We start from the raw sequence: 24,875 nt of genomic DNA on the forward strand, positions 1-24,875 counted from the left end.
GCCCCCTCTGCTGGGGACCCTCCAGCTGGATCCCACTGAAGCTCCCACCCCACGTGACTAGAGATCCCGCTCCCCATACCCCTGGGAGAGGAGCTATGGGGTCGTAGAGGGGCAGCGAGTGGCCAGGAAAAGGGGGTCAGGAACTAGGACACAGCCGCTCCCCCGTCCCCTCCAGGTTCTCCAGAAGCAGTGGCTTTTCATCTTGTTAACAGCTCAATGGTTGGTAAAGCAGACCTTTAAAAAAGCCGTTCCAGGAAGCTGAGCGAAAGCCAGTGGAGGCCTTTTAGGAGCTTACTCTTGACCCCTGACCTCAGTGCCAGGCCCAGACCCTGGCCCCGGCCCCCATGGAGCGTGCCCAGCTGTCTCCCATTCTGGGCATGCTTGCTGCCAGGCTGATGCCCCGGACCCGTAAGCAGGGTCTTCTCAGCAGGCAGCAATGTGAGGGGTTACAGCACAGCCCAGGGCCTTTATTCCTTCCTGGCCCACTTACCAGCTGTGCACCCTCAGGGAAGTTCCAGTCCCCCTCTGTGCTTCAGTGTGCTCATCTGTCCGTGGGGACCTGACAGCAGGTCTGTGATTCCCAGTCCTGGGCTCTCTGTACTTCAGGGCTCTATGATCTGAGGGCTCACGGGAACACTGCCCCATGGCATGTGAGGGTCTCATATGCTGGCCTGGCAGGGAGGGCTCCCTCTGTGTCCTCTGCCCTGCCCAGCTCCTGGGCCTGAGCCCTTTCTGGGCAGCCCTCAGCACCATTCCTGTGCTGGCTGGATGGGAAGGAGAGGCCAGTGAGGGCGGGAGAGCCATCCCAGAGCCCCACTGCCTGGTCCAGGGCCCTGGGTTACGAGTGAAGAGGTGTGGGGGAGCACACAGGATGGGGCGGGGCTTCTGGCTTAGGGCCTGTGAGCTCCAGTCAGCCTCTGGTGGTCTTGGACCCTTTGTGAACCCACTAATTACCAGCACGCTCGGGCTCTGCAAGGATGGCACAGGTTCAGTCCACCTTAGAAACGTTATTGAGCACCTGCTGTGTGCGAGGCTCTGTGCTCGGTGCTCTAGGACCAGCGTGTAGCCCCACTGAAGGGACATGGGGCTGCTTTGGCAGTCTGTGTAGGAACCTTGGCTGGCTGTCTCCTGGGGGTCACCTCCATTTCAAAATCTCACATTGGTGAGGGGAATTATTGCCCTTTCCAGACAAGGAAGCTGGAGCCCAGAGGCACTGAGGCGCTTGCCCCAAGTCACACAGCCAGCGAGTGGCAGAGCTTGGGCTGTGACCCAGGGCTCCTGACGTCTCTCACGAGCTCCTGTTTTCAGGTGCTGGAAACAAGCTTGGGGTGACAGTGGCAGGGCCCCTTATGTTTGTCAGGAACCTTCCAGTTTAAAGTCTCAGCCGACCCTCCCAGCAAACCTGGCAGGCAGGCCCTTAAGTATTGGCTCCATTCTGTGGGTGAGAGGACAAGAGTTCATGAATTTTCTTGCCCAGTTAATTTCAGAGCTGAGACTGGAACCCAGGACTCCTGGTCCAGTGCTCATTCTCCTGCAGCAATGCCTACAGGATATATGGCAGGTTTGTCGGTTGAGGGCACAGCTCTGCCCTCATTTTGGAGTGGGCCTCTTTGTCCTTTTGCCTCCCAGAGACGGAAAAATGGAGAGCTGAGGAGGGAGCAGATGCAGCCTGAGCTGTACCTCTGTACCCTCCCCTTCCCGTGTCTTCCAGGCCCTGATGTCCCTCTTTGTCCTGGCCTCAAAGGACGGCTGGGTGAATATCATGTACAACGGACTGGATGCTGTCGCTGTGGACCAGCAGGTGGGTGTGGCTGGGGCCTGGTCAGGCCCAGGCAGCGGGGGAGGGACACTGTGTCTTTGGGGCCCAGTGGTCTGCAACTGGTGTCAGCAAGACCCACAGCCCACCCCTCACCCTCCTGGCCTGAATCCTCCACCATCAGGGCGGCTCCTTGAGTAGCGTGAGTCATTGTTCCATTTGCTTCACCGAATCTCCTGCTCTGCAGGGAGAACACCTGAGCTGGCTCCCGCCTGGAGGGGTGCAGAACCTTGTGGGGGGAGAACCTCATGGAGGAGGAGAGGGGCTGAGCCAGCTGGCAGAGGGACAGCAGGTGCATGCCTGAGGCATGAGAGTGATGTGCTCAGGGAGTCATGAGTCGAGGGCTGGGAGTAGAAAGTCAAAGGAGAGTGGCAGGAGGTGAGTGGAGAAGGTGAAGCAGGGCTGGAAGGTCAGGATGACCTGGGTGTACCATGGCAAGGCTGGAGTTTATCTGAGGGCAGTGGGAGCCAGTGAAGGCCTTATAGCAAGAGAGTGTCACCATCGAGTTTGCTTGTGGGAGCTTCCTGTGGGCTGTTGGATGAGGATGGATTTGGGGTGGGCCTGGGTGGAAGGGATCAGAAAGGAGGCTTGGCCTGAGAGGAGGCCTGAGCCCTCACTCCCAGGATCCCCCTGAGAGCAGGGGGCCCCTCTGGGGCAAGGCAGGGCCTTGAGGCAAGACACAGGGCTGACCAGGGTTGGCTGTGTCCAGGCTGAGGGCGTCCTTGGGAGAAGGAATAGAAGATGCTCTAGGTCAGGACAGGGCCCACTCAGTAATGGAGTCAGGGTTGTGGGCAGCCCCGAGGCCTGTAAGTGACCGCTGGCTCTTAGCCTCATGGGCCCCATATGACTCTGGAGCTGGAGGTGGGGGATGGGGACGTGGGAGGAATGAGAACACTTAGAGGCATCTTCTTCCACTTCTTTGTCTGTTCACCCCTCCTTCCCACCCCCCTCCCCCCACACACACATACACGCACACACACAGACTCCACAAAGCTGGCTGTTTTGTTTCCTGCCTTGCTTCTGGATGGCTGAACAAGTAGATGGATGGATAGATGGATAGGTGGGTGGATGGAGGGGTGGATAGGTGGATGGGTGGATGGGTGGATGGATGGGTGGATGGGTGTGAGGATGGGTGGGTGGATGGATGAATAAGTGGGTGGATGGGTGGATGGATGGATGGATGGATGGATGAGTAAGTGGATGGATGGATGGATGGATGGATGGATGGATGGATGAATAAGTGGGTGGATGGGTGGATGGATGAATGGATGAATAAGTGGATGGATTGATGAATAAGTAGATGGATGGATGGTTGGATGGATGAATAAGTGGGTGCATGGGTGGAGGGAGGGAGGGATGGATGGGTAGATGGATGGGTGGATGGATGAATAAGTGGATGAATGGATGGATGGATGAATAAATGGGTGGATGGATGGATGAATAAATGAGTGGATGGATGGATGGGTGGGTGGATGAATAAGTGGGTGGATGAATGGATGGGTGGAGAGATGGATGAATAAGTGGATGGATGGATGGATGGATGGACGGACGGATGGATGGACGGACGGACGGACGGACGGACGGACGGACGGACGGACGGACGGATGGATGGATAGATGGTTGAATAAGTGGATGGATGCATAGATGGACGGATGGATGGATGGATGAATAGATGGATGAATAAGTGGGTGGATGGCTGGATGGGTGGACTGGTGGGTGAGAAGAAGACAGGTAGATATGTCCAGGAGGCAGCAACTAGAGCAGGGAAGGGGAGGGGTTCTCTGCTGAGCACCTTACATGTGCCAGGCCAGGGTGGGCACTTCCTACTGCTACTTCCATCAAACCTCGCAGCCACCTAGAAGGCAGGCTCTGTCAGTACCTCCACTGCACTGGAGCTCAGCGCGGTGGGGTGCCCACACACGGGGGGCCCTGCAGCGCGCAGTCAGTGTGCCTCAGCCCCCATCTGGCTCCCTGCAGCCCGTGCCCAACCACAACCCCTGGATGCTGCTCTACTTCATCTCCTTCCTGCTCATCGTCAGCTTCTTTGTGCTCAACATGTTTGTGGGCGTCGTGGTGGAGAACTTCCACAAGTGCCGCCAGCACCAGGAGGCCGAGGAGGCGCGGCGGCGCGAGGAGAAGCGGCTGCGGCGCCTGGAGAAGAAGCGCCGGAGTGAGTGGGTGACTGTGGAGGGGGCCGCCCCGGCCCTTGGCCCAGAGTCCCTGCCATGTGCACATTGGGGTAGATGGAGAATCAGTGTCTTCCCTCTTTGCCACCCTCCCCCACGTCTTGCCCCTTTCCCTGTGGCTGCCTGTCTGGGTGGAGGAGACCTGGTTTCGGATTCCCAGGGCCTGGGGTGGACCGACATCTCTCTCCCATGCTTCCTCCCTCCCCTCTGCCTCTCCCTTCTTGTGTTCTGTTCCCCCCCTCGGTCCCACCCCTCTGTGGTCTGTGCCACTCCCCCTACACTCCTTGTAGAGGCCCAGCGGCTGCCCTACTATGCCACTTACTGTCCCACCCGGCTGCTCATCCACTCCATGTGCACCAGCCACTACCTGGACATCTTCATCACTTTCATCATTTGCCTCAACGTGGTCACCATGTCTCTGGAGCACTACAACCAGCCCACGGTGAGCCTGGCCCTGGCCCCAGCCTCAGCCTGAGGCCACTTGGTAGGGTTGGGGCCCCAGCAGGACCCCACCCCAGGGACAGGGTGGGCCAGGATCCGAGCAGCCCCCCATGCAGGGCCTTGTGCCCAGGAAACTCAGGGTCTGGTAGGACAGATGAGTGGGAGGGAAAGGTCACTCGTTCCTGGTGCATGGGCCTGGCCTTGAACATGGGTGACGGGGCTGTGGTGTGTTCAGTATGATGCTTTACAAGGTGTGCTACAGATATTGACTCTCTGATCCTCACAGCAGCCCTAAGGTGGGGAGGGGGAGCTTCTCCAGATTTTGTAGATGAAGAAACTGAGGCTCAGAGAAGTAGAATGTGCTGCCCAAATTACATAGCCAGTGAGTGGTGGAGGCAGGACTGGGACTTCGATTTGCATTCAGTCTGCCACGTGGGCTCCAGTGGCACCTGGGCACATGGAGCCTGGGGGACGGCGCCCCAGGCGGCAGGACCATTGGGTGCAAACACTGGGTCAGAAGAGGGTGGCACTTCCCAGCTAGTTGCAGGCCGTGCGTGTGAGGGGCATGTAGGGGCGCGGAGGGGCAAGTTCATTCTCAAAGCCTCTACTTACTAGGTGAGGAGTTTCTTATTTTAAATGATAGGAGGGGAATATTATGGGTGCAGGGGATAGGAAGGCAACCGTTGGCAGTATGGAAAAGTAGTTGTAGATCTTCCAGATTAAACATGCAGAAATGGAATAACAGTAGCTCACATTTACCAAGTGTTTATTCTGTGTCCGGCCCTGGACTGTTAGCCCATTTAATTTTCACAGCAACCTTCTGAGGTAGGGACTGTTATCATCTCCAGTTTACAAATTGGAAAACTGAGTCCCAGAGAAGTCAAATGACTTGTCCAAGGTCACACAGTGAAGAAAGAGTAAGTGCTGAGCCAGCATTTCAACTAAGCAGTCTGGTTCTTGACAGCTACCATTACCACTCCCCCAGACTGCCTCCAAAGAGGGGCACCTGGACCAAACCAGCAGAAAGAAGGAAGAGGAAACAGCAATGTAAAATAAATAGGGCACATTAAGTAAGACGGAAGGAATAAAAGCAGATACAAAAATATTGCACTAAATGTGAATGAACTAAATTCTCTCCTTAAAAGGCAGAGACTTTCTGACTGCAGGAAGGTGGGAAGCAGGTCCTGGGGCCCAAATCATGTTTCTCTTTGCCCCCCTAGTCCCTGGAGACAGCCCTCAAGTACTGCAACTACATGTTCACCACCGTCTTTGTGCTGGAGGCTGTGCTGAAGCTGGTGGCGTTTGGTCTGAGGCGCTTCTTCAAGGACCGGTGAGGGGCTGGGCCAGGCTGGGGCAGCGTGGCATAGCTGCAGGATGGGAAGGCAGCCCTGACCCCAGGGAAGCCTGGAACAGCCAGAGCAGGGGAACCAGTAAGTGGGCACTGATGGCCAGGGGCCCCCAGGGGCTGCCTACAGCCCTGAACAGGGAGGGATTATGGTCCCATCCGATGGGTGCAGGACTTTCTCCCAGGTCTCCTCAGCTTATCGCTCATGCATCCTCCATACCCCATGGGCACAGCAGGGCACACCTCATGCTAGTCCTTTTCAGAGGGAAGAAGTGAGGCTCAGAGAGGCTGATGGACTAGCCCAAGGCCACACAGAGGGAGCAGCTGGCTCCAAATTCAGACCTAGAAGTCAGAGCCCATTCTTCCTCCTCTGCAGGAGGCCAGAGCTATTTATTTAGCCTGGTCAACCCCTTGCTTGAGGGATCAGAGGCTGTTGTTGGGGGTCTGGAGGGGCTAGTAGGGAGGGTGGCCTCACATCCCTGTGGGCCACATCAGGATGGTGGAGAGCTGGGAACCTCCCCTAGCCGAGGGGTGTCTAAACCAGAGGGCCCCTCACCCCCTTCCCACTCTCGTCCTCTGCCCGGCCGAGCAGGTGGAACCAGCTGGACCTAGCCATCGTGCTGCTGTCCGTGATGGGCATCACACTGGAGGAGATCGAGATCAATGCGGCCCTGCCCATCAACCCCACCATCATCCGCATCATGCGTGTGCTGCGCATTGCCCGCGGTGAGGGCTGGGACAGGCGGGGGCAGGATAGGACTCCCTGTCGCGGGAGAGCACAGGAGTGGGGTGAGGACATGCAGGGGGTGCCCTGCTGAGCAGGGAGAACAGGAGCCAGGAGGAGCACACACCCGGCACATGCTCACCTCCTGTGTATGCGCTCACGTGCCCCCCGTCCACCGACAGCTCTGTGCCGCACCCCGCGCCCCTGCCTCCTTATAACACCGTGCCCCATGTGGTCCTGCCTGATTGGGATGAAAGGAACCCAGCGCGGCTGGGGAGACACCGGTGTTTCTCCAACACTGGCTGGGACACACGTCCTCAACGCTTCTTAAAAGCCCCTTTCTTCTCCCAGACGCCTCCCTCTCACCCCAGGCTGTCCCCACACTTCTTTCAAAACCTCCTGCCTCAGTGTCTCTTCCTCTTCACCCTGCACACGGCCTGCTTCCAGATCCCCAGGTGGGGATGTGGGGAGACCCAGCAGTGACGCCAGAGCCCTCTTTAGCCAGAGGGCGAGGGAGAGACGTGGACACTCCCGTGTCGGTCATTTTTCCTCCTCGCGGTGAATTACACACTTACACACTTTATATCCCTTTGGCCCGCTGTGCATGTCCTCCTTCTCTTGGACCGTTTTACACCGACATCCACACCTGTACACGCATGTTTCTGTGCACATCCTCATTCACCCTGTAGCTGCACCCACGTTCTTGTAGTGGTGGCATCACAGAGCCTCCCCCTTGGCTTACATGCTCCTCCACCTTCTCACTCTCCTTCCCCATTTAACGTGTGCTCACACGTGCACACGCCTGTCCCCGCTGGCCTGGGCTGAGCGGGCTGGGCCGGGTCTCGCCCACAGTGCTGAAGCTGTTGAAGATGGCTACAGGAATGCGGGCCCTGCTGGACACGGTGGTGCAAGCTCTGCCCCAGGTGAGAGCCGCTCCTTCCAGCAGCCCCGCCTGGCTGTCATCGGTTGTCACACTGGCCCTGGTGGCCTCAGTCCCCGACTTCCCTTCTCCCCAGACCTGCCCAGAGCCTGGGCAGAATGTCGTCTCCAGAGAAGCAGCTTGAGCAGGGGCTGTGAGCGGTAGAGAGGGTCCCCTCTGCCCCCTCCTTCCTGACTCCACCACGTGCTTGCCAGCCTGCTCTGTAGCTGGCCTGGGACTGGGCTCCGAGGACACACATTCTGCTCTCAGACAGGCTGATGGGGAAGACAGATGCTTCAAGGCAGCAGGGGACGGGGCCTCCAACATGCTGGAGGAGGGCCTGACCCTCCCTGGGGAAATCAGGGAAGGTATCAAGGACTTTGAGCTTGACCTTGTAGGGTGGCTTGGCAGAGGAGATGGTGATGTGGACAGAGAGGTTCAGATATGACATTCTAGGAGGGGACGGCATGAGACCCTGACCTGGGTGTAACCCTGAGAAGTCAGGAAGCCCCCTCACATCCCGTGGGCCAGAGGAAGGGAGATAGAGTCCTGGCCACAGCGGGCGCATCTTTCTTCCTCCTGGGAATTCCGCCATCCCAGTCTCGCCCGCCCCCGCTGTCCTGACTGCTTAAGGCTCCCTTTTCCCTCCCCTCTGGGGGGCCTCTGCTGTGAGGTGAGCGTCAGGCACATTCATTTATTCATTATGACTCATCTAGTCTTAAGGAACTTTAGGCATCTTAAAATAAAAAGCACAGATACAGCACGCTGCAAATGAGGATACAAGATGAACAGTCCAGGGAGGTGAAAGCAAAGTTGATTCTCTCAGGGATCTGGGCTAAGGGTGTTAGTGAGTTCCGTTCTTGAGTTTGGTGTGAGTTTCCCAGCAGCCTAGATGCAAAGGGAAAGCGACATGGCTCTCGCCAGGTCTGGGTGGGAAGCGAGGGCATTCACTCAGGGTGATGTGGCTTTCCTAACCCTAAATCCCTTCAGAGGAATTTGTCACGTGGGAGACGGGGTGAGCGCTGGTCTGGGGGGTGTGCAGACAGGAAGTGAGTTGATGTCTAGACTCAAGCCCCTGGGCGTGTGGCTTAACTTCTCATGCCTCAGTTTCCTTGCTGTGAAGTGGGGGATGCTAACAGTGCTTATCACAAAGGCTGTTGTGAGGTTTAGAACAGTTCCAGCTTATAAAGTACTGAACAGGACTTAGGTGAGAGAAGTCTGCTAAGGGTGGGGATGGGGGTGGCGAGCGTGTGCCCCCAGCCTCCCTGGCCTCCTTGCCCCCTCCCCCTCCTCCCTACCCCTCACTCTGACTCCTTGGCAACCTTGAGCTGGCACAGGAGACATGGTGATGCTCAGGACGACCCAGTCTCAAGCAGGAGACATATGGTAGTAATTACAATGACGTCAGCCCTTTAAGAGAAGCATGTGCCAAGTACGACGTGGAGTGGGGACACTTAGCCCTCAAAACTCTATGAGCCCACCTTGCACGTTTCCTCAGTTCTATGTAAAGCGCTATGAAAATGAAACTTCAGTGCCTTCCCTCCAGGCTCTGCCTGGAGCAGAGGGAGCAGGCATCAGGGAAGGCTTCTCAGAGGAGGTGACCCAAGACCTGGGCTTTGATGGGTGGGGAGGAGGCATTTACCAGGCAAAGACAGAGAGAGGGTCTTCCCTCCAGAAGGAACAGAATATGCAAATGGGCTCTGTGTCCCACGTGGCTGGAGTCTGGGGTTGGAAGATCAGGCTGGGAGCGGTGCCACAGGGCTGGGTCAGGCAGGCCTTCGAGGCCAGGACAGCACCCTTGGGCTTTGTTCTGGGGGCAGTAGGTGCCACGGGAGGTTCTGGACAAGGGGGGCCTCAAGCAGAACTGCCTTTGAGAAGGGGGCTCCGGGGACCTCGAGGAGAAGGGATTGGAGGCAAGGAGGCAGGCAGAGGCTGCAGGCTCTGGGAGACGCTGAGGGTGGAGGGAGTACCGACGGGAAAGGCCGATCCCTCTCAGCCATCGGCTCGCGGCTGCTCAGTAAGCGCTCGTTTCATTAAGGAACACAGTGTCGTTTAATTAGACACCATCAGGGTGGCTGTGGACCCGCTCGGAAGGAAGCCCTCCTCCGGAGCAGAGAGATGCGGGCAGCCTGTGCTCCAGGCGGTTTGCTTTGCAGCAGCCGGTGGGAACGTCCCCTGATCCCATCCTGCGGGTCTGCTGGGGGTTCGAGGAGAGACTGCATTTCTAGGGCGAGAGTGTGTTTGAGCCGTATCTTGTGCGTGATGCGAGTTCAAGGCGTTCCCAGTGAGTGGGGAGACTTGAAATAGGTTTGGAATCTGGGACGCCTTTCTCCCACGGGAGCTGTGGGACGGGGGTGGCTGGGTTTGCAGGAAGCTTCTGGGGCCCACAGTTCTGCATGATTCCTGTATTCACTCCTCTCCATGCCCAGTCCCTGTGCTGGCCCAGAGAAGCAGATCTGACTTAATCTAGCCATGTCCCTGCTCTCAAGGACTTCCAAGACCACAAAGACAGTGACAGGGACACACAGGTTACACTCACACTGTCAGACTGCATTCCAGTCTGCCTGGAGGAATCCAGGCAGGCTTCGTGGAGGAGGTGGCATTATTGCTGAGACCGACTTCCCTCCCTCTCCCCATTCATCCGTGGATGGTACTAACCCCAAACAGGTGTATGGCATACGACTGTGTGCATGGCCCCTGGGGAGGGCCTGCTGGATTTGAATCCCAGTCCTACCACTTATGAGCTGTGTGGCCCTGGGCAAGTTACTTCCTCTCTCAGTAGGCCTCTTCATCTGGAGAGTAGGGGTAAAAGACAGTTCGTGGATCACGTGTACAGTGAGTGAGCTAGTGAATGCAGAGTGCCTGGCACCGCGCTGCTCCCCGGGGGTCTTCAAAGTGCTTTATGCTTATCTTGTGCCCTGTGCCGGACCCAGCGGGCCCGCCAGGAGGCCACGCAGGAGGTGGCTGACACGGACACAGAGCTGGGGGGAGGTTGCAGCCCGCAGGCCCCCACGCCCCGTCCCCAGGCCCCGCCCAGCCCTGCCCGCTGTCCCCACAGGTGGGCAACCTGGGCCTCCTCTTCATGCTGCTCTTCTTCATCTATGCCGCGCTGGGCGTGGAGCTCTTCGGGAAGCTGGGTGAGTGGCTCCCGAAGCAGGTGGCGTGGGGGTGGGGCGGAAGGGGTCTGGGCGAGGCCTCAGCAGGGTGGGGAGGCCTGAGACCCAGCAGACTGTCCCGTCAGGGTCTCTGTACTGGGGAGACACCCCACAGCAGGCGACCCTCAGCCATCTGCACCTCCTCCTGGGATGGGAGCAGCATTGGAGAGATGCTCGCCTGGGTCCACATGTGTACCCTAAGCATGTGGGGTGGCCCCCCAACTTGGAACACCCCAGCTGTCCGACCTCCCAGGGACGCCCTTTGGCACCATGTGCCAGTGCCCGTCCTGAGCCACTGCTGCCCCAGCAAGCACAGCGGCCAGGGCTCAGGCCAAGGACAGCCCAGCCCAGCCCTGCCCAGAAAGCGGGGCTCCCTTGCGGCCGGCCCTCACCCCCTACCCTCTCTCTCAGGCACTGATACTGGGTGACACCTGAGTCTGAGCCCCAGCTTGTGTGCCACCTCCCTGAGCCTCAGTTTCTCCCTCTGTGGGCTGGGCACAGTTCCCACACCTCTGAGGGTTGTAGTGGGGATTCCGAGATGAGGCCAGGGCACAGCGCAGGGCGGCCGTGCAGGGGGCTCTGCCGTGGGCTGGGCCGACCTCCTCTCTCTCTCAGTCTGCAATGACGAGAACCCATGCGAGGGCATGAGCCGGCACGCCACCTTCGAGAACTTCGGCATGGCCTTCCTCACACTCTTCCAGGTCTCCACCGGCGACAACTGGAACGGGATCATGAAGGTACCCCGCCCGGGCGGACTAGGGAGGGGAGGTCAGGCTGGATCCTGGCAGTCAGGGCTCCCGGGCCCTCTGTCCGCCGGCGCTCCATGGCCCACTGGATGAGGGTGCAGGGTGCAGAGAAGCAGAGGGCCCTGCCGGGACCCTCCAGCACAGAGAGGGGGAGGGGAGGCCAGACCCGCTTCTCTGTTCGCCCCTAAATGCTGCTCTGGGATCAGTGCTCCCATTGCAGGGGACACGACTCCGCCCAGGGCCAGGGCTCCTCCTGGGGCCCCGCGGAGGCAGAGCCCTGCCTGGGCTGGGCTGGGAGGGGCTCACGGAGGACAGCGGGGAGGCCGGGCTTGGAGACCCTGGGGGCCTCACCCCCCGCCCCGGTGCAGGACACGCTGCGGGACTGCACGCAGGACGAGCGCGGCTGCCTGAGCAGCCTGCAGTTTGTGTCGCCGCTGTACTTCGTCAGCTTCGTGCTCACGGCCCAGTTCGTGCTCATCAACGTGGTGGTGGCCGTGCTCATGAAGCACCTGGACGACAGCAACAAGGAGGCCCAGGAGGATGCCGAGATGGACGCCGAGCTGGAGCTGGAGATGGCCCACAGCCTGGGGCCCAGCCCGCGGCCGGCCATCAGCTCCCCGGGGGCACCGGGCCGGGGGCCCGCAGGGGTGGCCGGCGGGGCCGAGGCTGAGGGGCACCGGTGCCCGCGCTGCTACTCGCCAGCCCAGGTGCGCGGGGCCGAGGGGGCCGAGGGGCGCCGGGGGCCGCGGGCTGGCAGAGCATCTGGGTGGGGGCCGCGGGCAGAGACCTCTGTCATTTGGGCCCCCTAACCCTGCTCAGCGCTGTTGAAGGGGTGACCCTGTGACAAGGGAGTCGGGCCTGGGCCACGGGCGCAGAGAGCCGGGGGAGGGGGGCCACTGTGCCCTGCCCACCCCGCTGGCCGCGACCTGGCCCATAATCCCGCCTGTCCCCACCCCGTCCCCGTCCGCCTAGGAGAACCTGTGGCTGGACAGCGTCTCTTTAATCATCAAGGACTCCTTGGAGGGGGAGCTGACCATCATCGACAACCTGTCTGGCTCCATCTTCCATCACTACGCCTCGCCGCCTGGCTGCGACAAGTGTCACCATGACAAGCAGGAGGTAACCATGGTCCCAGGGCACTGGCACTTGGTGGTGGGGGCGGCTAGCCAAGGAAAGAGCCCCAGTGGCAGGCAGAGACCCGACTGGGCCGGCTAGGCCCACACCGGCCAGCCTGGATGGTGACTGGTCTGGGGGCGAGCAACCGGCTTTGGGGTTCACAGCCCACGACAGCTTGCCTGCCGTCTGGCCCAGCCCGGGCCGGGGCCTCGGCTGACTGTGACACTGCTGTGTCGTCTCCCGCCCCTGCCCAGCTCGCTGGATCCCTGGGCCTCTGCAGCCAGTGCCCTGCATCTTTCTGGAACAGCTGGCCTGCCCCAGCCCAGCCCTGGGGCCTGAGGCTCCACCTCTCCCTGCAGGTGCAGCTGGCCGAGACGGAGGCCTTCTCCCTGAACTCGGACAGGTCCTCGTCCATCCTGCTAGGTGATGACCTGAGTCTCGAGGATCCCACAGCCTGCCTGCCTGGCATCAAAGACAACAAGGTAAGCGGCCCCAGGGGGCTCCTGGGCCAGTGGGTCTGTGCAGGCTGTCCCCGCCCACCCAGCCAGGACACTGCTTCTTCCCAGCATACCACTGAAGTGCACCGGCTGTGTGCCGGTCCCTCATCTCTTGTTGGTCAGATGAGGGCACTGGGGCTCAGAGACGTGGCATGATTTACCTGAAGTCACACAGCAGCGAGCCCAGCCAGGGCCCCCGACATGGCATCCAGTGGCCTTGGCCACTCTTTGTTGCTTTGGATATTGTTTATCCATTTGATGGAGATTGACCCTGGCAGGCCAACCTCATGGGGGCTGTGAGGTTGAAGAGAATGGGGGGGGGGGCGTCGCATCGGGCACAAGCACTTACTGTGTGCCACACACTTTACCTGCACGCAGTCTGTCTGTGCCCCAGCTCTCGGCAGTAGGGTGCTTCACCCCCGTCTCACACTTGAGTACTTGGGGCTCCGAGAAGTGAGGCAGCTTGCGCCCCTCGCACAGCTGGGAGTGGCAGAGCTGGGCAGCCTGCCCTGGGGCTGGTTCCCACCCTCTTCCCCCGAGGTGGCCAGTCTGAGAGGCCTGGAGGACTGCAAGGGCCACTGTGCGGGTCCTGCAGGCTCTGCTGCCGGCTTGTGACCTGAAGGCCAGGAGGCGGGAGGAGCTGGGAGGGGGAGGGGCAGGCCCTGGCCTCAGGTGGGGATTCAGTGGCCCTGCTGTGTGAGAGCCTCTGGCCCCTCGACCCCCAGGTCAGCCTGGGTTTGGCACCACTGCCCCAGGGCCGTCCCCCATCAGCCAGGGAAGGCTGGGGACGGGGGGAGGGTCCTCTCTGACACTTCTCCCACCACGCCCCGTCCTCAGCCCCTTCCTGTCCCCTGCACTGCTCTCCCACTCAGGGTGTCGGGGTGTCGGGGCGCATGGCTTCTGGGGCCTGGTTGGCCTCAGGCGAGCACAGTCTGGGTTTACTCAGGACTCTAGAGCCAGTCTCGGGGTCCCTCTGCCTTGGAGGGGGCACGAGGCAGCTCTGGAGGAGCTTGCTGAGGGCCGCGGAGGGGCAGGGCCCTGGGGGCACGGGGAAGGAGGGGCCGGTGCTTCTGGGTGCCAGGCCCGGGAAGGGGGTTCCTCTCTCATTCATGGAGTGGAAACGGAGGCTTGGCAAAGGGAGGGGGCCCACCCGAGGGCGCGCTCACAGGGAGGCCCCGCCACGGCGGCCATCTTCTCACGCCCTCACAGCCTGGACGTGGCCCCTGCACCGGGCCAGGGTTTGTACCAGGCACGTGCCTGAGAGACAAGAGGACTTTCCTCTGCCCTGAGGATCTCAGAGTCAAGAGAGGAGTGACTGGGAAACTGCCCCCTGCCTGGGACGTCAGGGAGGGCTTCCTGGAGGTGGGGCCCTTTCACATGGGTTTCGGAAGATGACGAGATTGTGGGCCAGGTGAACGAGGCGAGGAGAAGGCCATCCCAGGCCATGAGAGCGCCCGGGCGAGGGCTGTGGGGCAGGCATAGGAAGGCAGCTGTGGTGGGCTTGGCCATTGTCCCCCTCTCCACCTCCTACCCTGTCTACCTCCCTTTTCCTGCAGGGTGAGCCGGACCCACCTGCACCCGTGCATGTGGGGGACCTGGGTGAATGCTTCTGCCCCCTGTCCAACACGGCCGTCTCATCGGGTCCAGAGAATTTTCTGTCTGAGATGGAAGCAATCCCGTTCAACCCCATCAGGTCCTGGCTGAAACATGAGAGCAGCCAAGGTGAGGGTTAGAGCCCTGCCAGCCCCCCGCAGCCCTGATCTCAGGCGTCTGCTTCAGAGGGAGCTGGTTGAGTTCTCTCCTTAGTATTTTTGCTCACGCTATTATATTGAGTCCAGAAAGAACCAGATGGATAACTGACAATGAAAGATAGGAATCTCAGGCCTGATATAACAAGGATAAAAAATCAAGAGCCAAATAACAGAGAGACGAGATTATACCAGAAACCTGGGCTAGTGGAAGATTCATGCTGAGCTTCCTAGGAGCTGTGGTGAAAAGGGAAACAGGTTGGCACACATAGCTCTCATCAAGCAGAAGGAAAGCTGCCAAATTATTGAGATGTTTTTCTAGAGCTGAATTTGAGAGGTATTTATCCCACAGATCTTCACACACGGTGATGTTGAACAATAGAAATCTGTTGTCTTCAATAGCTCTTGTGTAAAATATCCTGATGTTTATCCTTTGGTCCTATCCTTGGCATCCTGTGTTTGTGCTTTGGGCTCTTGGCTACACTATGGACACGAGGACAGAGGACTGAGGTGATCTGTTCATCACTCGGGCTCACCTTCATCTCCAGTCCTTTTGGCAGGCAACAGGAGTCTGGTTTCACAGCACTGGCTGGGGGACGGGGCAGAGAGATGAGCTCAGCAGAAGAGGGGCCCCCAAGATGCTGAGCCTACCTCCAGTAATCCTCTGGGGGGCCTCACATGGAGCACCTTCCAGCTGCTGGGGGTGAAGTAACTTTTCCAGGGACTTTCCCTAAAGCCCACAGCCTCTGGACTGGCCATGATGGCTGAGGTGCCAAGACCCCAGACTTCCTGAACCAAAACGGCACAGGGCGTATGAGCCCTTCTGATGGAATGGAATCCCATCCCCTTTCGTTAACCATCCACTTGCGTTTTCCTTAAATAAGAAGAAGAGGTAGGATAGGAACCCCCCCACCTGGGGACATTCAAGCTGTCCAGCCACTTTGTGCACATATTTACATATTCCTGAATTCCTTCATCCCATCTTTGCCGTGGCAGGCGCTGAGGGGCCCATGGGCAGAGGCTGCTGGCCACCGGTAGACCAGCCCAGCCCAGCCCAGCCCTTGTGATCCCCTCCCCCTGTCCTTACCCCTCGCCACCCGCAGTGGAGCAGTCCAGACACTGCATCTGCCTACAGGGCCCCAGGCCTGGCTGGACCCTGGGGGTGTCAGGACTGGGTGACCAAACACAGGGAGCGAGTGCCGTGTGCCGGGTACCAGGCTGCCTCTTGTTCTCGCCACGGTCTCTCCACCCCCGAGGCAGGCATCTGGGCCCCGTCTTTGAGCCTGGTCCACTTAGCTCCAAAAGCTGTGGCTTTGCCAGCGCCCGCCCTCCCAGGAGCCACAGGGGCTGGCTCCGTCTCTTACTTTCACAGTGGGGAGGCGGCTCGGAGATGAAGACCTGACCCGGTCTCACAGCCGCCTTGTTAGGTCGCCCCTCCCCCGCCGGCCCAGTGGGAGCTCACTCTCCGAGCCGCTCCCCAGCTCCCTCTGCTTCCTCCCAGCAGCGCCCCCGAGCCCCTTCTCCCCGGATGCCTCCAGCCCCCTCCTGCCTATGCCGGCCGAGTTCTTCCACCCTGCTGTGTCTGCCAGCCAGAAAGCGCAGGAGAAGGGCACTGGTGCCGGGAGCCTCCCCAAGATCGCGCTGCAGGGCTCCTGGGCATCCCTGCGGTCGCCGAGCGTCAACTGCACTCTCCTGCGGCAGGTAGGGCCCCTCCCTGGCTCTGAGAGCGCCCCTTCGGGGGACAGCTGAGTGGGGCCTTGGACTCCCGGGTGGAGGAGGATGGGCAGATCTGGGGGGTGGGAGCTCTTGGCCTGCAGGGCCACCTCTGGGCACACAGAAGGGCTGGGGCATGGAGCAGAAGGACTCTGCAGAGCCCCCAGCCCTGTCGTGGATGGGCGACCAGGGCTCAGGGAGAGGCCGGAGCTGCTCTGGGTTCTTCCAAGCATTGTTCCTTTAGTACCCGCAGGCCCCAGCCGCGTGCCAGGCTGGGTGCGAGGCTCGGAGGTGACCGTGGGCAGCAGAATACGAAGTCCCTGCGGGGGCGTGGGGGTGGCGGCTCACAGTTCGGTGGGGGGCTCACACTTCAGTGGTGGGGAGCTCACAGCTCAGTGGGGAGCTCACAGCTCAGCGTTGCAGTGTGTGAGAAACGAGGAGCCACAATAAACGCATGGAGAGTGTAGTCTATGTGATAGCGATCCACACCGGGAAGGACATCCACAGGGAAGGGGCTGTGCGCGGACCAGGGGTGCGACGGGGCAGGTCGAGGGGCTGGGAAGGCCGGAGGGGTGCAGCAGGTGGGCGTCGGGAAGAGCTTTCCCTGGGGCAGGCAGAGCAGGTGGGGGGAGGGGGAGGGCCTACCGGGAGGGTGGCGGGAGCGAGGTCCCAGAGGGGCCCTGAGGCCGGGGTCTGACTGCGTTTGAGTGCATGACCCTGCCGCCCCCTGAGGAGCGCGGGGCGGCGTGGGGCCGGGAGCCCAGAGGGAGGCCACTGCGGTGCTGCCCTGGGAGCCACCAGCAGCTGGGACGGGGGCGGGGGAGCGGCCGGGGGTCCCGGGGCGGGCGGCGGTGGGAGGGCGGAGCGCGCGCCGCGCCATCGCCTGTTGTCGCCCCGCAGGCCCCGGGCAGCGACGCGTCGCCGGAGGGCAGCCGCAGCAGCTCGGCGGGCAGCCTGCAGACCACTCTGGAGGACAGCCTGACGCTGAGCGACAGCCCGCGGCGCGGCCCGCGCGCGCCCGCCCCGGGCCCCCGCGCCGGCCCGGGTCCCGCGCGGCGCAGCCTGCGCGCGCACCAGCGCAGCCACAGCAGCGGCGGCTCCACCAGCCCGGGCGGCGTGGAGCCCTCGGACGAGGAGGGCGCGCGGCCCGGCGCCGAGCCCGCAGAGCCGCTCAGCAGCCTCTCGCTCACCTCGCTCTTCGCGCCGCCCCCGCCGCCCGCCGGCCTCCCGCCCGCGCGCAGGGTCAGCAGCGCCAGCAGCCTGGCCGCGGGGCTCCGCCCACCCCGCGCCCCCTGGGCCGCCGCCCGCCGCAAGGACCCGCCGGGCCCGGCCGAGCCGCCGCCGCCCCCCGAGGAGCGGCCGCCCGGAGACGCGGCGAGCAAGAGGAAGAGATGAGGGCGCGGGGCGCGCCGACGCCGCCCGCCGCCCCGTCTCGCCTTCTCTTACCTCAGGAGCCAGGGCAGACAGCAATACCTTGTCCACAACCTGGGCACCCGTGCGGGGCCGGCCGGCGCCAGGCCGCCGAGAGGGCGGGAGAGCAGGGTCTCAGAGGCTCCGCCGGGCCGGCCGCGGTCCTTCCCGTGCATAGACATATATTTATGCATATAGAGAGAGAGACAGACATATCTATTTATTTTTTTTACTGAGAGCTTATGACTTCCAGAAAGTGCTAAAGCTGGCAAGCGCAGGCCGGGGCCCAGACGGGGCATTTGCCTGATGCGGAGGACCCGGGCCAGGCCCACCCCGGGGCGGATGGTCCTGCTGGGCGTGGGCAGCTGTGCGTTGTGGGGTCTCCCTCTGGGTTGAGAGTCACTTGGAGAGGGCGCTCAGGCCTCCGAGGGTCCCTGGCTTGGGAGGCAGGCCCAGAAAAAGAGGTGAAATTCAGGGTGCATTTTTTTCCTTTAAAGAGAAAACGCTGCTAAGATCCCCCCCCCCCCACGTGTTGGGGTGTCTGTCTTGTTCCTGACCGTCTAGTTGTTGTGAAGTCTTTTGTAGACGCCCCAGAGCGCGCACACTTTTAGTCAACCAGTTAGGTGTCTTTCTTTAGCAAAACCAGGGGCGAGTAGTGGTATTTTCTTAGGGCAGGGGTGGGGGTGGAGGGAGGGCAGCTCCAAGACTGGGCAGGGGGCTCTGCCCCAGGCGAGGTCCTGGACCCAGTGGGCACTTCTGTGGGCAGGGTCTGCTGTGGCTTTGCCCCCAGGAAGGCTGAGGGTAGACATCCCGGGGGGGGGGGGGTTGGGGGGGTGCGGTGAAGGGGATGGACCAGGCCCAGAGATGCTTGGAAGGTCAAGGGCACCCGCCTGGTCTGTGCTGGTCGGGGCTGCCCTGCCGGCATCTCCGAGCTCAGGCAGTCAGGCAGTCAGTGGGGTGGGTCCCTGCTGCTTCTGACCTCCGAGGCGGGCCCTGAGCTGTGGCCGTTCCAGGAGGCTGTGCTCCCCTCACCCCCCTGAGCCACTCTGCGCCCACCCCAGTGGGGCTCAGGGTAAAGCAGATCAGACGGGATGCTAAGTGGGGGGTGCGGGGGGCACCTGCCTGGCCCTGGGCCGAGCACCCCAAGTCACCTGGAGACCCATGTGCCTCCCCCACCCCCCCACCTGTCTCTGGGCCTCTGTCCCCCTCCCCTGCAAGCTGCAGATCAGGTTTCACGACAGCAGTGCTTCCCGAATGGATTCACAGACGGGTATTTTTTATTGGAATAGTTATGCATTTATTTCAATATTTATTAAGAAAAAACCAGTGCTTTGAAGCATGATTTCACAGACGCGTTGCCTAAGTCAAGGTTAAGTTTTTAAAAGCGAGTGGATTTAAGGTCAGTTTAAAGAAGAAGGTCGGTCGAGATGGTGGGGGTCTGCAGACGGGCAGAGCCGTGGGGCGGGACATGCGGCCGCTTGGGACACACTGTGCTTCAGCAATAACCAGGCTCTTTGCCCGTGTGGGCTCCTCAGACGGCTTCGGCTGGGCCCCGCCAAGGGGGCCTTGTCCTCCTTCCCAAGCCCTGACCTGCAAGAGCTTGGCCTCCAGCCGGGCTGGCAGGTGGTGTGGGGCGGGCTGCTTGATGGGCTCTGGGTGTCTGCGACCACACAGGGACCCCTGGGGCCTGGGCATGGAGCAAAAGGCACAGGTACCAAGTGACTTAAGTTTCGTGGCCTGCAGAGCCCTTCCCCCAGGAGCTGGGGGGTGAGGGGAAGGGTGGCCAGGTCCCCTTTACACGTGAGGAAACCGAGGCCTGGAGAGGTGAAGGGCCCCCAGCATCCCTCAGGGGCCTGGTAGCAGCGAGGCTGAGGACCTGGAATGTGAAAAAGTGCCCCATGTTTCCAAGGGGCTGGACTCCAGAGGCACAGCCCGGCTGCTGGCCTCTGCTGGCACCATGGACTGGGCTGGCGCGGTGGTCAGACCTGCAAGTGCCCCTGGGCCTCTGGAGCCTCAGCAGTGCGGGTGGCGGGCCACTGTGAGGATTCCGAGGTGATGCCCAAGCCCTGGGCTCCCTCCCAGGACAGTAGCCTCCAGGGCGAGGGGGCGCCGGGCCTTCCCCCTCGGGGAGCAGGTGACCTCATAGGGTCTTGTCCCCCCTGCTCTGGGCGGCCCTGCGGCTGGTGGGGGAGGCTGGGTGCACATCCAATGCTGCCCACTCCAGAGAGCCATGTGCGGGCCTCCCTGCCCTGCTGAGCGTCACTATGGGGGTGCTAATTATGGGGGCACTCGTCTGGGGAAGGAGAGGGCGCAGGTGGGCCTGTCTGCCCCGAGCAGCCATAGTTGGAGGGGAGGCGCCCCCACATTAGTTGTGCCCGTCAGCACGTTCCTGAAGGGACGCGTGTGCCGTGTGCTGGAGCTGGGAAGAGGGGCTCCGGACCTGGGAAGACCGCGTGGAGGACGGGCTGGGGCTCGAGGGGATGGCATCTGACGCTGGTCAGCAGCTTCCGTTTTCTGGCCCCAGGTGTCACCCTGTTTCATCGGCACAGTGGCCCTGAGCCCTGTGCACTGTTGCGTGACTAGCCTGGTGTCACCTGGTGTTATAAGTGATGGGGCAGGGAATACATCCTGGGTGTGTCTGACATGACACCATCCCTTTACCCTGAACCCTAGGACCCCAGAACAAGCAGACACGTGGGGAGGGCAGTTGAGGCAAGGGGACGGGCCTGAGAGAGGGTGCATCTGGGTGGCCGATGGGGCATGTCTAGAGGGAGGAGCAGCTGAGCCTAGAGGAGAAGCCTGGCCGGGGACCTCCTGAGACTTGGGGATGTTCCCAGAGGGTCAAACATACTGTTTCCAGCCACTTGGCCTTGTTTCTGTGAGCTGTGGGGGCTGGGGACCCAGGAAGCTGTGATTGGCTGGCCAGGACAAGCCCCGGTGGAGAAGGGCTGGGTGAGTGGCCCCTCCGCTCTGCCTGATCCCGTGGCCTGTCCATCACAAAAGCACAAACTTACCTTAACGCACACGGCCTGGCCCTGGGGAGAGTGGGGACCCTGGTGCCGGACACCCCAAGCTGTGTGTTTGCAGGGCTCCGCACAGTGGTGGCTGGCAGGCACCTCAGCATCTGCACAGATGGACCTGAGACCAGACAATGGACCCGAGACCAGACGGGCCCGTGGCCTACCCTGGCCAAACCCTCTTCCTGTCCCCTGCTCGGTCTTCTGCGCCAGGCAGCCCCCTAAAGGATGAAGTGTGCACAGTATCAGCCCTGCAGATCCCGGAGCCCTCTGTGTCCAGGGCCACCTTCGGCCCCCTTTGCTGCGCCGTGTAAGGGCTTGGGGTCTTAGAAGCCGCTGTTTAGCCCAGATACACGTACTCTTTTTGTCTTTGTGCAATAATCAGTGTTCCTGGCAGAGCCGGGTCCGAGCTGGGGCCCAGGGAGGAGGCAGAGACCGCCTCTTCCAGGAAGCCCTGGGCCTGGCCCTGCCGCTGTAACTATCGCACCCCCAGTCGCTGTACAGTTTCTATGGTGTGAATGAACTTCCCTCCTAGTTGCTGATGGCACTGGTCCCTGCTGGCCCAGATGGCCCAGGCATAGAGAAACCAAGTGGCAGCCGCCACTAGTGTTGTTTTGAATAAAAACCCAGAAGCCTATTTCAGAATTTCTCCATGTGTCTGTGTTGTTCTTTCCCCAGCGGGGTGGGGTGCTGTTATGTCCCCATCATGCCCAGGCTGGGGGGTTCGGGGGATCTGGGATCCAGAAAAATGCTCCATGGAAGGGTCCTCTCATGGCTGGGGTGTTGTTCAGGGTCTGCTGGGCCTGGCTCTCTCATGCTTTGGTTTGGTAGCTGAGATGCTGGACCTAGGCGAGAGGGTCACAGGGGAATAATAATCTACTCACCTTTGGCACCGTCTCCCGAATTCATATTACAGGTATTATCAGAACTCTTTTGGCTGCAAAGGACAAAAACCCAACCCAAATAAGCTAAAGAATAAAAGAAAGAGTAAGCCAGAGAGAGAGAAAAGGAAGGGAGGGAGGAAAGAAAGAAACAAGAAGGAAATAACTTAGTGGCTCAAGTAACACAAAGCCCAGAGCTGGGGTTAGCTTCAGGTGCAGTTGGATCAAGGGCTCCAACTATGTCACTAAGACACAGTGTGTCTCCATCTCTTGGCTCTGCTTCCTTCTCTGTTTCCCTCCTCTCCTAGTGGCCACCAGCAGCCCAGGCTTCAGGCTTGTCTGCCCATCCCCACGTGAACCAGAGCTGCTCTCCCCGACAGTCTGGCAGAGTCCATGGAATCTCATCAGTTGACTTGGGTATGTGCCATGGAGGTGCCATGCCCCCTCTCTGAGGCCCCATCCACTCTGGAGATGGAGGCACTGAGGTCACCCCCCCCAGTAGGAAGGCCTGTCCCCTGCCTCCCCCCCACCCCCGGCGCATGACCTTGTCCCATCATCACCATTGGTCTGCTCGCTGCTGTGCTCCCTGTTTCTGCTTCATGATCTCTTTCTGGTGGCCACTGCAGCTCTTGGAGATAATAGAGAAGCTGCTGTGCCGTCCAGGCCCCTCGGCCGCCATGGACCCGGAGCTCCAGGCTCTCCCCCTGGGAGTCTCATGGGGACCCTTCAAGGCCTTTCTACCTGGGCGTCTGCCTCACTGTAGACAAAGCAGTGGGAGCAGGGAGAGTGGCCGAAGCCTGGGGGGCAGGGTGGGGGGGTGCGGTGCACATACATATGCATGTGTGTGCAAGCACCGCGCCTGCCCCAGCCTGTAAGAGCAGGCCTGCCCCTGCCCTGGGCTGCAGCCCCCATCCGGAGAGGCATCTCACCCATTTTCACATGAGGAAGCTGAGGTGGGGCACGCCCTCGACAGAGCGGGCCGGGGCCCTGAGTCCCAGCACAGGTCCAGGCCCCTCTGGACGGTGCGACCAGGCCCCAGCCTGAGCCTCATTCCTCATCTGTGAGACCTGGTCGAGCCGCCCAGCCCTGGGTCTCATGGCCTGGAGAGGTCCCCAGAGAGCACGGCTCCAGCCCCTCCTCTCCCAGCCCCTCGAAGCTGACCTGCTGGACTCCTCCCCTGGGACTCCACGTGTCCAAAACCCCACAATCGCCTTCCGCCAGCCCGCGTCCCCTCCTGGAAACCTGTGCCCCAGCCTCCACTCCGCCCTCCTCCGCCACCAAGCCACCCTTCCACCCCGGAGCCTCCTTTGCTCTCCTCCCCACACGGCTGCCTGCTTGGGTCTCATCGCCCTGGATGGCCCTGGATTGTCACAGGCCCAGGGCCAGCCCCTCCCATCCACAGCCGCAGCACCAGTGCGATGATCCCACAGGCCCATTGGTCGCCTCACCTCTCTGGGGCTCTGGGCTACCCTTGAGATAAAGTCCTGAGCCCTCAGCTGGCGCACTCGCCCTTCCAGCTGTCCTTCCAGCCATCGTTCCCCCCCGCAAGGCTCTCCAGCCCCCTCTTCACCCTCTCTGCCCCTTGCCCTGCTGAGTGCCCCCCGACTTCACGGAGGCCTCTGAGAGTGAACGTGGATCTCTCTGAATCCTGAGGGTTCACTTCCAAGCCTGTCCCCCACGAAACCGGAGCTCCCCCAGAGCAGGGACACGTCTGGGCTGGGCCAGGGCCGGAGCTCCACCAATAGTTGTTGGGTGGATGGAGGGAGCAGGGCAGGAATCATAGAGGACAGACAGGGGCAGAGCAGCCGTGGCCCCGTGGGCTTGGGGTGGGGCTGCAGCCTCCGCCGGCAAAATGGCCACAACAGCATCCCCCACACAAACCCCAGCTTTGGGGTTCAGTGCTCCCCCCCAGCTTCTGCTGAACAAAGCTTGGGGCCTGCTCTGTCCTCTCTCCTCCTCCTGCTGCTGGATCCAGGCTCCCCGCCAGGGTAGTGGCTGGAAGTACACAAGTGACTCTTTACTCCCCCAGAGCCTGCACAGGCCACCCACCCACCACAGTCACCGCCACCCAGGATTCTGGGGCCGCCTCGCGCTGGCTCCCCTCCTGCTCCCGTCCATCAAACTCCTCTCCATCCCTTCCGCCTGCTGACCCCCAGGGCCGCACCCTACAGCTCATCCTGCTGGGCCCTTTGAAGGCCACATTCCTCCTTCTGGAGCTCTCTCCTCCCTCCCAGCCCCCATGCTGTCACCGCCTCCTTTCTCACCGGACCCTTGAGGCCAGGCCCCTCCTCAGCTGCCCTGTCTCAGCCTCTCACTCTGAGGGCTGCTCGTGCGCTGCCGACCCCACGTCTCTGCCTCCAGCCCGGACCTCGCTTGGTCCTGCTGCCTGCCGGAGGGAGGGCCCGGGGCTGCGGCAGCGGAGGCAGTGAGCAGGGCTTCATTCCCCAGCTGATGGTCGTGAGGGTGACTACGTGACTGATAGCTCCTGAGCTGAGTCCTGAGCTGGTCGGGCTCTGGGGCCTCAGAGGAGATCTGGTGTGGTGCTGCCTCGGGGTGCTGCCACTCCAGTGGGAGATGGACAAGTGTGCGTGGCTCTCACCCACTGTGCCCAGACCCGGCTGCAGGTGTGACCAGCGCTGGGGATGCAGGCCTCAAGGCCACCGCCCTTTCACTGAGTGTCTGAGCACCTGTTTCACTCTCTCTGTCCCAAGCCTGCCTAAACACCTCCTTGGCCCTGAAGGCTGAGCCTGCCCCCAGTGTCCTGTGGGATGGCGCCCAGCCTCTAGCCTCCTCCATTCCCTTTCTCTCCCTCCTGGCTAACTCTTACTTATGCCTTCAGGTCTAGCTCGAATGTCACTTCCTCCAGGAAGCCTTCTGGGCTGCCCCGTGGCTTTGTCTGTTTCCTGCCTGAGTTCCAGCCTGAGGGCAGCGACGGTGGTCTGTCCTTCCAGCCCAGAGTCTGCTGCTCTGTTGAGAGAATGTCAACTCTGTGCCCGTTTTGTGGAAGCAGAGGGATTTTCGAGACCTCCCCTTCTCTCATTTGTCTATCTGAGGAAACTGAGGCCCAGAGAGGTGGCCTGCAGTGCTCAGGGTCACACAGGAGGCAGTGCCGGGGGGACTGTCACCCACACCGCCCCCTCCACTGCCAGGAAGCCAGTGCC

The 24,875-nt window shown here is 61.3% G+C and overlaps 1 protein-coding gene across 2 annotated transcripts in view; it reads left to right on the plus strand.

Annotated features, from left to right (window-relative positions):
• Positions 1-21,482, plus strand: part of CACNA1I (calcium voltage-gated channel subunit alpha1 I) — a 114,914-nt gene extending 93,432 nt beyond the window's left edge. Inside the window, exons 24-37 of one of the 2 annotated variants that reach the window (XM_023631848.2) lie at positions 1,712-1,801; positions 3,794-3,986; positions 4,293-4,444; positions 5,664-5,773; positions 6,381-6,514; positions 7,365-7,435; positions 10,490-10,568; positions 11,202-11,323; positions 11,701-12,039; positions 12,305-12,451; positions 12,808-12,930; positions 14,502-14,667; positions 16,198-16,394; positions 17,307-21,482. In XM_023631848.2, coding sequence (XP_023487616.2) covers positions 1,712-1,801; positions 3,794-3,986; positions 4,293-4,444; positions 5,664-5,773; positions 6,381-6,514; positions 7,365-7,435; positions 10,490-10,568; positions 11,202-11,323; positions 11,701-12,039; positions 12,305-12,451; positions 12,808-12,930; positions 14,502-14,667; positions 16,198-16,394; positions 17,307-17,801 — 2,418 coding nt within the window. In that variant the 3' untranslated portion in view covers positions 17,802-21,482. Of the gene's footprint in view, positions 1-1,711; positions 1,802-3,793; positions 3,987-4,292; positions 4,445-5,663; positions 5,774-6,380; positions 6,515-7,364; positions 7,436-10,489; positions 10,569-11,201; positions 11,324-11,700; positions 12,040-12,304; positions 12,452-12,807; positions 12,931-14,501; positions 14,668-16,194; positions 16,395-17,306 lie in introns of both variants that reach the window. The other variant, XM_070254562.1, reaches the window with a different exon arrangement.
• Positions 21,483-24,875: the final 3,393 nt, after the last annotated feature.

Source organism: Equus caballus, chromosome 28 (genome assembly GCF_041296265.1).
Source record: "Equus caballus isolate H_3958 breed thoroughbred chromosome 28, TB-T2T, whole genome shotgun sequence".
NCBI lineage: Eukaryota > Metazoa > Chordata > Mammalia > Perissodactyla > Equidae > Equus > Equus caballus.